The sequence below is a fragment of the Pogoniulus pusillus genome, chromosome 4, assembly GCF_015220805.1.
Source record: "Pogoniulus pusillus isolate bPogPus1 chromosome 4, bPogPus1.pri, whole genome shotgun sequence".
Taxonomy (NCBI): domain Eukaryota; kingdom Metazoa; phylum Chordata; class Aves; order Piciformes; family Lybiidae; genus Pogoniulus; species Pogoniulus pusillus.
The window spans coordinates 27,399,577-27,414,648 of NC_087267.1; the positions used below are offsets into that span (position 1 = coordinate 27,399,577).

The 15,072-nt window shown below is 38.0% G+C and overlaps 1 protein-coding gene across 3 annotated transcripts in view; it reads left to right on the plus strand.

The window, feature by feature from the left end:
• The window catches only part of BRD1 (bromodomain containing 1), a 57,045-nt gene extending 43,282 nt beyond the window's left edge, over positions 1 to 13,763 (plus strand). For all 3 annotated transcript variants that reach the window (XM_064142441.1, XM_064142440.1, XM_064142442.1), the window contains 5 exons: positions 2,161 to 2,296; positions 3,086 to 3,213; positions 6,536 to 6,645; positions 8,874 to 9,028; positions 12,279 to 13,763. In XM_064142441.1, coding sequence (XP_063998511.1) covers positions 2,161 to 2,296; positions 3,086 to 3,213; positions 6,536 to 6,645; positions 8,874 to 9,028; positions 12,279 to 12,462 — 713 coding nt within the window. In that variant the 3' untranslated portion in view covers positions 12,463 to 13,763. The remainder of the gene's footprint in view (positions 1 to 2,160; positions 2,297 to 3,085; positions 3,214 to 6,535; positions 6,646 to 8,873; positions 9,029 to 12,278) is intronic.
• The last annotated feature ends 1,309 nt before the right edge of the window (positions 13,764 to 15,072 follow it).

Sequence of the window (15,072 nt, forward strand, 5' to 3'; positions counted from 1 at the left end):
TGATCTAGCATGTTTCTGCTGACAGCTGATCTATATTAGCTAGATGCCTGAATGGTAAGTTGAGAAATGTGTTTCTGGCTTGTGGCAGGATGAAAACAAAGCCATTTTTACAGCTCACTTGAAAAATAGGTCTGACAGGGTATCTAACTATGAAAAATTGTTATTTGCAGAGACCTAAAAGACCTCCTTTTATCTTTGTAGACTTTTAAGCTTCTCATTTCAGAATGAAGTGTGCTGTGATATTTTATAGGGGTATGTATGCTTTCTCACAAAGCATACTCTCTTTTGACAGCTAGTCCAGGTCTGAACTCCTTACTCTTCAGCTATTTGTACTGAATTACTGAGAATAAGATTAATCAATAGCCTGGAGTTTGGTACTTGAATGCTTAAGACAATGCTCCCTTTCTCTTTTTTTCTCTTTTTTTTTTTCTTATACAGGAAATCAATGGTAAATACAGGCATTAAAAAAAGACAAATTAATATTTGAGTGTCAACTGCATGAAAATAAAAGATAATTCTTAAATGTAACTCAGGCCATTGAATAAGGTCACCTTTGTATCTTTTAAATTGTCTTGATAATCCAAATTAAAGGTGTCCCCTAGAGAAGAAAGAGGAAATCCATTAAATCATAGAATGGCTTGGGTTGGAAGGGATCTCCAAAGGTCGTCTGGCCCAACCCCCCTACAGTAAGCAGGGTCATCCTTCATTAGATAGGTTTTCCAGAGCCCTGCTGAACCTGACCTGGAATATCTTCAAGGGTGGGGCCTCAGCTACCTCCCTGGGCAACCTGTTACAGTGTGCCACTACAGTCATGGTAGAGAACTTCCTCCTAACATCCGATCTAAATCTAGTCTTCTCTAAAACTGTTGCCCCCATCACTACAGATCTTTGTAAACAATACCTTTCCACCCTTCTTGTAGCCCCCCTTCAGGTGCAACTGGATCATACAAAGTAACTTGATAAATTCAGATTCCTTAGTTTTCACTCTTTGAGGGGGTCTTTGTATCAAAAAGATTGGAAGAGTTAGAACTTAGCAAAACGAGTTCCACTGTAATTGCCTTCTAGCACAATGCTATGTGGGGAGGCACCTGAAGTTACATAAGCTGATCTGTGTCTGAATGAATGAAGATCATGGTAATGACCTGTCATGATCTGATAGTAGGATGGTGGAAATGGATAGTTCCTTCTTGCATTATGAGAAGTATGCTGGTCATATATCTTAATTAAAAACTTCATTGTAACGAAGTAAGTGTGTTCAGAATTGAATTTGTATTAAAATGTTGTTCTCTTTGCAGTCTACAGTTTTCAGGAACTGATTGCAGGCTGTTGGGAAGGCTTCAGAATGCTATCTTAAACATTTTCATTCATCTCTTGAATCTAGTTTTGAAGTAGTTTGATAAGAACTATATTGTTTGTGAATTAGCTGAGGGCAGAATTGCTGGCAGCCCATCAAAACAGTAGCTTGTGATATAAAAGCTTTTTCCACATTTTCATCACAATTATGAAACTAAAGGAATCTTGACATATATAAACTTGTGCCAGGAGAAGATATTTAAAACTAGTAATGTGAATATTACTGATTGTTGATCACAGAGAACAGACATGACAATGTCAGACTGAATTAACCAAAATGGAAGGATGTTCAAGAATTGTTAGGTAGCATCAGGAAGGAATTGTTACCACTCTTTACATCAGTGTTTGAAGAGGATTTTCACTATTGCATGACTTATGATTGTATTCGAATTGTATTAAAATGAGCCTTGTATTGACTTGACAATTTTGCCTGGTGTGTAACATTTGGAGTTCTTTCCTTGGATTTCCTGCATGGCTTTTGTAGCCTGACTGACTTAATAGCTGAAAACATTACATACAGTGACCAATTTGACACATTCCGTTAGGCATTTCCCATATTATAATCTTTGCTTTCTTTTGTATATTACCTAAATTTCCATTCTATCTGTAATATCCAGGCTACAGGAGCCTCTGATTCTGTGTTTTAAAATGAAATATTTTCTTAATCTTCCACATTCCTTCTTTTTCATTATATCAGAATGCTCGAAGTACAGAGCAGTAATGACAGAGTGTGTGAATACAAAAAATTATTAATGAAAATGATGTTGTTTCCAGTTTGATGCAGTATACTTTTGTGTTACGCTGTAGGTCTGACAAATGGTTTTGGAGATGGAAGTAAAGAGAGAGCATTAGATGATACTCCAGGAAGAAAAGTTGAACCTCGTCGCCGCTGTGCATCAGAATCTAGTATTTCATCTAGTAACAGTCTCTTGTGCAACTCAAGGTAAAACTGTAAATGTGAAATAGAAAATTGAGACTAAATATGTCAGTTTTCTGTACTCCTTGTGACCTACATTGGAGGATTGCATAAATTTTACAATTTTTTTCAGTTGTGTGTCAAATCTTAGACACCTTTCAGGCATAAAGGAGTATAGGGTAAATCTTTTGGAGAAAAGAAGATTTTGTTCATGTGTTCAAGATTGCTATTAAGCTGTTTAAGGAAATGGTAGTAATGCACCCAGGTCAAACAAAGAGAATTTATTATTTTTATCTCTTGTAAATGTCATTTACTGAGAATTCAATCTAGAATAATTGCTGTTCAGATTCTGTGGTCTCTTAAACAAAACTCAAGTGTGCAGAGAACACATTTCCCATTTTATGTTTAAATGTTCCAGAGCCAAAGGATGTGAATTTCAAGTGAAAAATGCAAGGGAACACAATTGTTTCCCATGTAGTGGAACTATTGGAGCAGAGTGAGCTTGTTTTCCAGTACCCACTGTAATACTGGAGACAAAGCAGCTCCTCTTGTTTGTACACGTATAACTTGTACTGCAGTTGAGGTGCAGTTACTTACTGATTGTCTTTTGCTGATAACGAGGCAATTCTGTGCATGTAAATAACCTGGGCTTTTGGCTTTTCTGGTGTTAGTAGTATTTGTTATATAAAATCTGTGAGAGATTTCTGCTCCGGTTTTACTACCTGCTGATGAATTTTAAATTCCCTTTCAAAGTCTTCATCTGTAATGAACAATGATAATTACCAAGTAATGGTTTTAATATTAATACTTTTGTAGTTTCAACCTGCCAAAGTGTGGTAAGGGTAAACCTGCACTTATACGAAGACACACACTGGAAGACCGAAGTGAATTGATATCATGCATTGAGAATGGAAACTATGCCAAAGCAGCAAGAATTGCAGCCGGTGAGAATAAATAATTGTGTCGCTGATAGTAGTGTATAACTATGATTTTGTCCATTTATTTGACATATTCTAGCATTTGTATTTGCTGGTGAAATACATTAAGCATTCTGAAAGTGGTTTCTGGTTTTTGGTCTCTAAGAATTTGAAGAGACAATAATAATAATATGTGATTTGGTTGGAGGTTTTTTAATTAGTTAGCAATATTTAAAGTGATTAATCTTCTCTAATAATAAAAGGAGAATGAAGTGCTACTTGTGGTTCTGTCAGTAATTTTCTTTGTGCTTTCTGGTTTAGAGTTTTCTCCTCATAATACTGGTCTTCATAAATGTGTTGCAACACGGATGAGACACAGAGTGCTGTAATTAAGGAAAAAATTGAAATTAGAAAGAAGTGGCAATTTCGAGGGATGTAGAAGATAGTATTACCCAGTGTTAGGGGAAAACTATGTTCTCTTGATATGTTTTCCACCTGTTTCAGTCTTTTAATTGTATTAGAAGATTTAGGTAGGTTATCTCTTCTGTAAGTTGATCTGTGGTTATGTAATGAAGTGCTTCCATGCTGAAGTTAGACACCAGCTTCTCAGTATCTAGCTGTCTTAGTTTCTGGCCTTACAACCCCTCATCCTGGTTGTTGCTTGTCCAGGTTTTTTTCATGTCTTTTTAGTAGTTTTATTTGACTTGGTCGTCTTAGTCTATTCTTTCCACCCCATATGATCAGTCTCGTTTTTCATTGTTGTAGTTAATCCATTTTCAGATACTGCTTTGTTACTCTCAGGCTTAGTATCTTTATTATCTGGATGGTAACCTCTTATACAGAACGTAACCTTTTCCATTTGCTTTTCTTACTCTGTCCTGAGTGTTTCTTACTGGTATTTTCTTTCTTTGTCCTTATATTTTACACATCACTTTGAATCCCTGTGTCTGCTTTTTCAGGACTCTCATTATCTCCCTTAATTCCGTCTCTGTCTTCAGATACCTTCTGTAGCTGTCTAAAAGGAGAAATAACCTTTAAAAGTGTTATTTTTTATATTACTGCATAGTCTATCCAATTTGAGCTCCTTTGGCTACCTTCCACACCACGTTACCTCTGCAGATCAAGAAGAGGAAATAACTAGGAGTAAAGTGAAAACTCCTGCTAAGAATTTGTGCACTTCTAGAATTTTAACATGATTTACTTTTATTAGTAAGATCCCAGATTTTACAAAGAAACTTAAAGGGTTGTTCATTCTTGGCAAAATGCCTCAAACAGTTCTCTTTGATGTAGACTGTATGCTTTAGAAACAAGCACGGTGCTTACAATTATGCCATCTTTAGGTCCAAGGAATATCTTATTCCTGTTGCAAGGTGCTCTCTCAGAGTGTAATAGCACACTTAGGATGGGACACGGTTTTGTATTGCTTAATGCATGTCATCATTGTAATAAAGGCACGCTGAAATCATGTTAGTCCAAACACAAATAATGTTACAAGAGTGCTTTTGCAATCACAAAGCCAGGTGTGCAAGCACGCTGTCTTCTGTGGTACTGCTGACATGCTTAGCACTTTTGACTTGTGAGACAGGTGTGCTTTAGAACCAAGTCCATTCAGTCTGCTGGACAAGTTAAGACAATTATGGGAAAAGTATGTTCTGTATTAAAATATGAAGATTACATTGAGATTTAGATACAAAGGATAAATTTCAATTTCAAAAATTGTTCAGTCTTGATTTTGGGGCCTTAAATTTGAATGCTTGATATGGTTTTCTTGGCATTCTGATAGAATTATCTGTATGTAAGAGCTTGTCCTTTGTGTGCAAGATCACTAGACACGCGCTATGAGAGGTTTTCATAGCTGTATACATAGATTTAATATACATAAATAGATTTAATAACTGTTTTTTCAAGCTTATGTAGTTCAGTAAGAAATAGTGTAAGGTGCCTGTTTCTTGTAGGAGACTTATTCAAGATCTTAAAGACACTGGACATTTTCTAGCTTCAAGAACATCTAATGTCTTTACTGCGCTGTGGTGGCAAGTTATGACAAACTGTTGTGTTTTGCTAACTGATATTACATAGTTGTGAATCTCTAAAGTTAGGCTGTCAAATGATGTATTTTATTGAAATGTTGATGCCATTATAGATGGAAAATAAATTATAATTGAATTAATTAGGCTGAAATTTGACCTAGACTGTTTCGTGGAGAATGAGCTCCTTTTTTGAGTGGTTACCTTAAACACTTTTTCCTTGTTCTTTCTGCTCTTACAAGGCCTGAAAACATGTTTTTTTCCAGTACTTTTTTGTGATATTGAGCTAAAATATATATCCATGTCCACATTTTGTTATAAATAAGCATTATTCATTTAAAGTGGGAGCGTATTTGGAAGAATTAAGGGATAAGTTATTTTTTGGCAAGTAGAGAGCTACTTCTATCAAATAATGGATTTAAGAAGGGCAGGTCCTATCACCAACCTGATCTCCTTTTATGATCAGGTTACCTGCCTGGTAAATGTGGGAAAGGCTGTGGTTGTAGTCTACCTGGACTTCAGCAAAACCTCTAACACCATCTGCCACAACAAGCTCCTGGCAAAGCTGGCAGCTAGTGGCTTGGATAGATTCACTCTGATATGGGTTAAGAACTGGCTGGATGGCCAGGCCCAGAGAGTGGTGGTGAATGGTGCCACATCCAGTTGGCAGCCAGTCACTAGTGGTGTTCCCCAAGGATCAGTGCTGGGCCCAGTCCTGCTCAGTATCTTTATTGATGATCTGGACGAGGGGATTGTGAACTTTCATTATCTTCTTCTTACTTTTTCATGCCCCTAGTTCCATCTTGAGGGTATAACTCAGGTCTTCTGCCTGGTCTGTTGGCCCCCTTAGACACATATAGGCAGTTGTGAATCTGACTGAAAGTCTTAAACTCGTCTCACGCTTCAATCCAGTGGTGAGCAGGAGAAGAAAACTGAAGACTCTGGTAGAAGTGAGCAGTAGAAAACTCAGTTTTCCATTATTGTGCCTCCTGAGAAGGAAGAAGTTACCACTGCAGCTACTTTCTTGAACCCTGTTGGTGCAGGAAATAGTTGGACAAAGACAGAGAGGGCTGCTTATAAATAAAAGTAAAATGTGCATTAGGACTTAATGCATAAGAATAGAAGAGTGTACCAGACAGTCCCTCTACGACGTCAGGTGCTAATCTTGGTGTAGATATCCGATACTTTGGAAACATCATGCAACTTGCAGTACCATTACTTGGATTCTAATGATCATGAGATACTGATGAGGATATAAAGATTTGCAGATCTGTGTGAAGTTTTATCTAACATTTTAATTTTACATTACTGTTTGTTCTTAGAAGTTGGGCATAGCAGTATGTGGATTTCAACTGATGCTGCAACATCTGTCCTTGAGCCTCTAAAAGTAGTATGGGCCAAATGCAGTGGATATCCCTCATACCCAGCTCTAGTAAGTATGCTGCTTCCCACTAGTACACTGTTTCTTGTCTGAAAATACCAGTGTGTGAACTTAAGGTAATAGATAAATTCCCAGTCAGACTGAATAAAGATGGGTTATTCTGTGCTCTTTACCATGCATCCAGTTTGTAAAACAATTATAGTATCACATGTTGAGTCAGTAACCCTTTACTACCCTACCCATCTTTTGGGATGTGCAATATCTGTTGTGGTATAACCCCAGCTGGCAGCTGAGCCACACACAGCTACTCACTCCCAGCCAGTGGGAAGTGGAAGAGAATGAAAAATTTAGTAAAAGTGAGAAAACTCATGATTGGGTTAAAGACAGTTTAATAAGTAAAGCAAAAGCAAAGCAACACAAGGAATTTATTCACTGATTCATACTGTTGGGCAGGTGTTCAGCCATCTTCAGGAAAACAGGGCTCCATCTTGCATAATGGTTACTTGGGAAGACAAACACAATCAGTCCAAATGTGCTCCCTCTTCCTTCTCCTTTGCCCAGCTTTATGTTGCTCAGCATGACATTGGTGTGATTTATCACTGGGATTGGTTTGGGTCAGCTGTGTCTACTTCCAACTTCACGTGAACATCCACCCCATTCACTAGTGGGGTGGGATGAGAAGCAGAAGTGTCCTTGACTCTATGTGAGCACTGCTCAGCAATAATGTAAACATCTCTGTGTTGTCAACACTGTTTTCAGTACAAATCCAAAACATAGCCTCATACTAGGTTCTGTGAAGAAAATTAACTGTGTCCCAGCCAGGAACAACATACCCATCTCAGTAGTATTTGCTTCTACTATATATACTATTGTCTGAAGAATCAGCTGAATGAGAATTTAACAGGCATTTTGTTAGTGTTGGAACAGCATTTCCTGCTGCAAAGTGAGTATAAAAGTACTCTAATTCATTAAAGACACAAAAAACTGGTAGAGTCAGAATAAACTGAATTACTGTAGCCAGTTGTGGATAATGTACTGGAAACTTAAAAGCTGTTTTGCCCACGTTATTTTAGGAGAAATACACTTCTACTTAAAGCTTGCAGATAAAATGTTATTGATAAAATGCTTGGCTTCAGGCATTTTGGGTTATAGAAGCAGTTCATGGTCTAGGGCTTGATTTATTCAATAGACTGGATAATCATGACATCTAATACATGTATGCTGAGGACATTAGGAGACATATAGAGTCAAGTTAAAACCCGTGGAGATGAGATTCACAGCACTTGCGTGCCCTCAGTAGCTGACTCAAACACTCTTGGATAATAATAGAATAACATTCTTTTGGTTTGTACAAACTCCCCACAGTGTTGGGTTGCTTTTGATTTAGTTCCTGTAATTAGTTTACTGTGGTTTAAGATTAGTGCCAGTGTGCATGCTAGAAAAGCAGCAGGAATGTCTGTAGGGTAGGAGGCAGGTGCCACAGACATGAAGTAACATGAACCCTCTTTGGTCGAAGCTGAGCATTTGATAATGCTATAATCTGCCTGCAAAGAGTTTTTACCATTAGCTTGAGTAGTTAAAGTTAGCAGCATCTTTCCCCCTCACCTAAATTTTGTTTAGGGAGAATTCATGAGTGCTAACTGCATGTTTTGCTGAAAACTGAGTCATTGAATTAGACATGCAAGATACTTGAAAATTACTTCTGATTTCTGTTTTGTGGAGGCTTTTCCATTTGTGGTTTGGTTTGGTTTTCTGTTCTTGTAGTGTTTTTTTTTGAAGTTCTGTTGTTCCAGATACTGTGTGTAAGGCTTGTGTTTTGCAGAAACAAATATTAATGCATTAGAATTATAGAATGTCAGGGGCTGGAAAGGACGTTGAAAGATCATCTTGGGGGCTGGATCAGCCATTAACCTTGGTTGTTTCTTTAAAGTATCTGTTTGTTTGAGGCCAGTTACGACTTTGAGAAATTCTGTTTCAGCTTTCTCATTGTGAAGCCTGCTTGTAGGTCTGCAAAGGTGTACAAAGTGAAATTCAGTTGAAACTTTAAGAAGTAGTAATGATGAAAGCTCTTGAAATTTATTGTTCGCTTAAATCTGCCATCTTGCCTCCACTATGCCTGTTCAGCTCATGTCAAGAAGTTACATAAGTGTGTAACACAAAGCCAGTTTATAGGCAGTGGCTGTTTAGTTTGTCACTTCTTTCCATTAACTTTATTTGTAATACCATCTTAAATAATGTAGTTTTAAAAATTACTAATTGTCCTTTCTTCTCTTTTATAGATTATTGACCCTAAGATGCCTCGTGTTGCTGGCCATCACAACGGTGTTACTATACCAGTACCACCTCTGGATGTACTGAAAATTGGAGAACAAATGCAGACCAAATCAGATGAGAAGCTATTCTTAGTACTGTTTTTTGACAACAAAAGAAGTTGGTATGTTATTGAAATCACAGAATCACAAAATGTTAGGAGTTGGAAGGGACCTCAAAAGATCATCTAATTCAACCCACCCCTGCCAGAGCAGGTTCATCTAGAGCAGATCACACAGGAATGCATCTAGGCGGGTTTTGAATATCTCCAAAGAGGGAGATTCCACAACCCCCTTGGGCAGCCTGTTTCAGTATTATATCGCCCTCGCAGTGAAAAAAAATTCCTCATGTTTACATGGAGCTTCCTATGCCTCAACTTCCACCCATTGCCCCTTGCCCAGTTGTTGAGCATAACTGGGAAGAGCCTGACTCCATCCTCTTGGTGCTCATCCTTTACATATTTATAAACGTTAACAAGGTCACCCCTTACTCTCCTCCTCTCCAAGCTAAAGAGCCCCAGCTCCCTCAGTCTCTCCTCATAAGGAAGATGTTCCACTCCCTTAATCATTTTTGTGGCTGGTCTTTCAAGCAGTTCTATGTCATTCTTGAACTGAGGGGCATAGAAGCGGACACTATATTCCAGATGTGTCCTTGCCAGGACAGAGTAGAGGGGGAGGAGAACCTCTCTTGACCTGCTAACCACAACCCTTCTAATACACCTGAGAATGGCATTGGCCTTCAAGAGTATATTGCTGGCTTATGGTCATGCTTCCATCCACTAGGACCCCCAGGTCCTTTTCCCCTTCACTGCTCTCCAACAGGTCAATCCCCAGCCTATTCTGATCCACGGAGTTATTCTTTTCCAGGTGCAAGACTCTACACTTGCCCTTAAATTTTCACCCAGCCTGAGTTTCACAGAATGGCAGCACAACCCCCCAGTGTGTCAGCCACTGCACCCAGTTTTGTGTTGGTGGCAAACTTGCTGACAGTCCACTCTGTGCCCTCATCCAGGTTGTTCATGAATATATTAAATAATCATGCCTTCCTCCGAGGCCTCAGGGATCTGGGGCTCCTGAGGACAGTCTCCAGCAGTATAGATAGAGACAAGGAAGGCATTTAGTAACTCTTACCTTATTTGCATTCTCTGTGACCAAGGCACCCACCTCATTCAGCAGTGGCCCTACATTGCCTCTAGTGTTAGCTTTTCCTGCAATGTATTTGAAGAAGCCCTTTCTGTAGTTCTTGACCTCCCTTGCAAGGTTGAATTCAAGGAAGCCTTAACTTCCTAGCTGTCTCCCTACATCTTCTGACAACAGTCTTATACTCCTTCCAAGTGGCCAGCCCCTCCTTCTATGATCTGTAGACTCTCTCCTTACACTTGAGTTTGCTCAGCAGTTCCCTCCTTTACCATGTGGGTCTGCTGGCTCCCCTTCTCTATTTCCTACATGTTGGAAAACTCTGATCTTGAGCTTGGAAGAGCTGGTCCTTGAATCTTAACCAACTGTCTTGGATCCCTTTGCCTTCTAGTACCCTGTCCCATGACATTTCCCCTAGCAATTGCTTCAAAAGACCAAAGTTGGCCCTGCTGAAGTCCAGGGTTGTGATCCTGCTTGGTATTCTGTTCCTACCATACAAGATCCTGAACTCCACCATCTCATGATTACTACAGCCAAGGCTGCCCTCAACCTTCGTTGCATCAATCAGACCTTCCATGCCAGTGAGTATCAGGTCCAGCATCACTCCTCTCCTAGTTGGTTCATCCACCATTTGCATCAAGGAGTTACCATCAGTGCACTGGAGGAATGTCCTGGACTGTGGGTGGCTGAGTAGGCCTCCCAGCAAACATCTGCCTAGTTAAAATCCTACATAAGAACCACAGCCTTTGATGGCGACGCTGCTGTCAGCTGCTCATCAGCTTCCTCATTCTGATCAGGTGGCCTGCAATATAAACACCCACAACAGTATCACCCATGCTCTCCTGACTCTTTATTCACTCCCACAAACTCCAGGCTTGCCCCTTATCCACCCCTGGACAAAACTCAATACACTGTATTTGCTCCTTCGCATAAGAGCAACTCTACCACCTTGCTTTGTTGACCTGTCTTTCCTAGAAAGGACATAGCCATCCATGACCACATTCCCATCACATGAACTGCCCCATCATGTCTTGGTAATTGCCACCAGATCATAACCCCTTGATGGCACATGGATTTCTAGCTCCTCCTGTTTATTCCTCGTGCTGCATGTGTTAGTGTACAGGCATTTCAGGGAGGATTCTATCCTGGGGTGGTGGGAGGCCTTCTGGTCTTCATTAGTACTGGAACACTGCCCCACTGGTGCAAACCCAGCAATAACCCCATCCCCCTTCAATTCTAGTTCTATGAATGAGCCTGGCTAGTTTTTGTCCTAGAAGCCTTTCTGCAAGATAAGCCTTTCCCATGTACTATCATTGGTCCTGGTGACCTATAAAACCAACCATTATCAAAAAAATGAAAACCCTGCCTGTATCACTGGTTTCAGAAATGTAGTGCTTGATGCAGTGACTTAAAAATTTTAAAGCCTGTACCTTTAGTCTAAAGCATTATTGAAAAGTTATCTGTCCATGGTTATTTTTCCTATGGAAAAGATGTGCCATCAACCTGCTGGCAAACCGTTCTGATTTGATGCTGTATGCAGATGGTCTTGAATCCTGCAAATACTGTGCAAAGCCCTCTTTGATGGATACTGTACACAGGAAAAGCTAAATGCTTTTCCATCCCACCTCTCCCTCCTCTCCTCTCCTCTCCTCTCCTCTCCCTCACACAACTTCTTTGTAATAGTTCTTTTATCCTGATTATTGTGTTTGTTTTGCACTCATCAATCCTAACTCACTTTTAGTCCTAAACTCATGTGTGTAATTTTCATTTGTTTGCAGTCTGTGATACCAGCTTGTATCACCTATGGATTCGCTTTTCAAATAGTCATATTTGTTTCTTCTCTGTCACCACTTGCATCTGGAGGATCAACAAGCTTGCTGTTAAAAATATTTTCTTAAAACTTCCTTTTGATCTGTATAAAAACTGATAAAGTTTAGCCTGCTGCTTATTGAGCACTAAACTGCAGCAGTATTTCTTGCTATCTTCTCTTTGGTTGATGCTTAATATCAGTCATTAAATAATTATCACTAAATATAATATATTCTTTGTTGCATGGAAGAAGCTTTCTTAATGTTGCTCATTCTTAAAGTATTTAAGGCAAGTAAGTACCACCTTGAAAGGAATATTATCACTTCATTTCAGATGGTAAAGCTCACCTGCCATATAAGAAAAAAAAATGGCAACCCTGACCTTTCTTTTATTCTATATTTAACATATTTGTTTTACCTTTTCTTACAGGCAGTGGCTTCCCAAATCAAAAATGGTTCCCCTTGGGATAGATGAAACCATAGACAAGTTAAAAATGATGGAAGGTCGTAACTCAAGCATACGAAAAGCAGTAAGAATTGCTTTTGATCGTGCTATGAATCATCTGAGTCGAGTACATGGAGAACCAGTCAGTGACTTCAGTGATATTGACTAGCAGAGATTCTACCAAGGCACGAAAAATAAATACCACACAAACTCAAACTTTACTAATGAACCTCTTTATCTAAAAGAATGTATTGAAGATACAACCCTTTAATTGCTGATTCAGTGGCTGAGTTCTGCAAACTTGAAATAGTTGAGCAATTCTTCTAAATCACCATTGCCATACCGGTTATTGATTTTATTGTGTTGTAGCTTGGAGGATTTTCCACTAAACCTGTTAAAATGTCTTGTTCATAGTGTTCATAATTGTACATAACTGTATATTCAATACTTAACTTATTCTGATTTTAGAGGTAGCTCTTTAATTCCTTTTATAATTTTACCAGGAGGGAGTTGGGTTTTATTTCCATGCTTTTTACTTCTTTTTTTGGTTTGTTTTTTCTTTCTTTTATTCTGAGGTGTTAACCTAAGCACCATGTTCCAGCTTAAGGTGTTTAGTGGCTATTTACAGGTTAATATCAAAATGGCATCAAATATATGTTCGCCTAAAGCATATACAATATGGTGCTGCTTGTATCATTTCTTCCTTGGTCTGTAGCTTCTGAAGAAGACTTCTGAATGTTTGTGTAAATCATTGCTCTTTGCACAAAGTACCACATATTTAAGATTGATGTAAATTTACAATTACAAATATGTATTTTAAGAAAGGAAGTTGAACTATTTTGGAGGGTACTTTGTGAGAAAGACATCAAGAAAAAATATACTATGTACATCACTTGGAAATCACCAAAAACACTCCGTTGTTGCCCAAAATAAGATTTTTTTTGTTTGTTTTAAACCTGGCTTAAAGCCTGCAAGCACATTATTTCTTTCAAAACCATATCCCATTTATCTCCCATTGATTTAATTTCGTTGATATGTGTGCCTCCCTGTGTTTTATTTATTGTAGAAAATGTATTAATTTGCTTTATAATGAAAAATAAATTTGACAAATATATTGATATACATTTTTATACAGGCACATGAGAAGACAACTTGCTTTGGGAGAAAAATGTATTGGAAATTGTATAAAAATAACTTGATGGTTTGTGTGTAATTTGGGTTTTTTGTAACTTGTAATCTTTCGTTTCCAATGGAGGGGATTTATGTAACTTTTAATTTAGAACACTTTGGTAGCAATAGAAACTTTGGATACCTTTTTGTATGGTACATGTGATGTATATAGAATTAGTACTTTATTTTTATTTTTAAGAAGTAAAGCATTATGTTTGAGCAGGGGCAAGAAGGAGGGTGGGTTTCCAGAACTGCATTTTTATATTAAAAGGAAAAAAAAAATAAAGTCAAGATATTGATTGTCGTAGCTACTTTATTCCTACCTTCACTGAGATACCGAATTTGTAACAATGAAAATGGCAAGGTATGTTTGCAATATGATTTATAATGACTCCATTATTTATAAATGCACTGTTTGAACTCTTTTGCAGTGATATCTTAAATACTGTACCAAGGTATATAATATGAAACACCAAATAATGCATATGAATGCACGAAGTATTTATGCCCAGCTTTTTTTTTTTATAAAAGGTTAGCAAGTACAGCAAAACCAATACTTTTTAAGTCTTTTTTTTAAACTTCATTGAATAGCATACTTCATTGTTAAACCTGCTTGAATCTTTATTTTAAAGGGACAATTACTTTTTAAATAGTTTTTAATGTTTTTATTCTCTATTGTTTGTAATACCCCCTTAGAAGCTTGAAATAAAATTTCTTTCTCAACTGTTAATTTTGTCCTGAATTTAGCCCCTGAGATCTTGCTGTTAGTGCCAGTTTTCTTACTCCACAACTGAGCTGTTACAGAGGTGTTAGTTCAAGAATCTGACTTTTCTTGCTCTGGCATGCAGCATCATTCTTAATGAGGCCTCTGCATAGTTAGTTACGCTAGCTGAGATCAGTTTGCTGATCATGGACACTAATAATTAGATGAATTAGGTATATTTTACAACTGATAAAGCAAGTAGTTTTCTCATTCTTGACAGTGAACACAGCTTTAAGGGGAGTAATGATGGCAACTGTCCTGTCATTGAGGTGTGCTTCTGTGATAGAAATAGGAGCCAAATCAGTTAGAAAAACAAAATGAAAACTTCACTGTCTTAGAACTCTGTGTAATGACTTCACAAATCTGCCATATAGCCATGCTCATCTTTGAGTGGGATGGAGCTTAATTTGTGCAGTATTGAGACAGTAGCACCACTTGTCATGTTAGGGCTGCCTATTAATCTTCAAAAAAAAATTCTGCATCAAATTTTATTTCAGACCTGTTCCATCAAACATACTCAAATTTGGGGTGTGTGGAAGTGGATAATTATTTGTGGCCTCATTCTAGCAATCAAAGAAAATGTGGGGTTTTTTGATCTGTCAGACCCTGGAAAGCTGAAATTGCAGTTACAATAGGAATTTGAAGATTGTGATTTGGTAATTCTGTGATAAGAGTTTTGATAAATCTCAGTTGAAGTGTACACACAGTTGCAAAATGATTAATTAGAAAGCTTCCAAAGTTCTCAACCGCTTCTTACAGTAGGGAAAAAGGAATGGGAGGAAAAGATCATTTTTTTGAATACAAAAGCAGGGCATTATAGTAATTTTAACAAATTGTTTAATCACA